Source organism: Cebus imitator, unplaced genomic scaffold (genome assembly GCF_001604975.1).
Source record: "Cebus imitator isolate Cc_AM_T3 unplaced genomic scaffold, Cebus_imitator-1.0 Scaffold45, whole genome shotgun sequence".
NCBI classification, from domain to species: domain Eukaryota; kingdom Metazoa; phylum Chordata; class Mammalia; order Primates; family Cebidae; genus Cebus; species Cebus imitator.
In genome coordinates, this window is record NW_016107360.1 from 984,530 (window position 1) to 985,521 (window position 992).

The following is a 992-nucleotide window of genomic DNA, read 5'->3' on the forward strand; positions in this document are numbered from 1 at the left end:
TAACATGGAGATTATTTATGATCTGCGCTAGCAGGTATGATACAGCAGAGGAGACAGAATTAAAATTAGATAGTTGGTGGTTGAACCAGGTACAGCATTTCAGGCCTATAATCTCAGCACTCTGGCAGGCCCCAGGAGTTTGAGACCAGCCTGGGCAACATAATGAGACTGTATCTCTAAAAAAAAAAAAAAGTTTAGAAATTTAAAAATTAGATTAGTTGGCGGAGTGAAGGAGAGGTGAAGAAATAGATACAAACAGTGTAGGCACCTCTTACTAGGTCCTCTTGTCTCCACTATAACTCTTGGCAGGCTTTCTTTGATGAGGCAGAAATAAAACTATGTTATCATTCTCAGATTAAAAAAAAACATTTATTGTAATAAGACTATTGCAAACACATTAAAAAAAACTAAATAGTAATATTACAAAATCTCTATACTTGCACATTTAGTATTTGTCGGTGTTCCAGAGGTTTTCTCCATGAAATTTGACTTCTTTGAAGTGAAGGCATTTTTCCGTCATCCCTTATAACTCTATCTGAATAAGTCTTAATGCTTTCTTCATGTTGTCTATCACTGAAATAAGAGTTAATATATATTATACTATTAATAAATGAAAGTACAAATGCTATGATTTAATAACTCTAGACTCTGAAATTAACCCATTTAAATTAATAGCTTAGAAAACATGGGAATTCATCTGTGACATTAAAGAATATGCTAAAGGTGTATGTGAATTTAGGGATTAGACCATTGAGAGCTGGTTGGTCATCTTTATGTTGAACAATTTTATCAGTAGTGTTTTGAGTAGTATGTCTTTTTCTTAAATGGATCATTTTGTATTAGTATTGCTAGATCTTACAGGCACAGTTATCTTATTAAATATAGTTGATAATGAATGTTGTAAAAAATAGATTTGGCTAGGCTTGGTACGTCATGCTGGTAATCCCAGCATTTTGGGCAGCTGAGGCCGGAGGCTCAGTTGAGGCCAGGAG

At 34.2% G+C, this 992-nt stretch overlaps 1 protein-coding gene across 1 annotated transcript in view; it reads right to left on the minus strand.

Moving 5' to 3' along the window:
• Nucleotides 1-344: 344 nt before the first annotated feature.
• Nucleotides 345-992, minus strand: part of AGR3 (anterior gradient 3, protein disulphide isomerase family member) — a 23,307-nt gene continuing 22,659 nt past the window's right edge. The window contains exon 8 of the mRNA XM_017526919.2: nucleotides 345-573. Within this exon, the coding sequence (XP_017382408.1) occupies nucleotides 524-573 (50 nt within the window). The 3' untranslated portion in view covers nucleotides 345-523. The remainder of the gene's footprint in view (nucleotides 574-992) is intronic.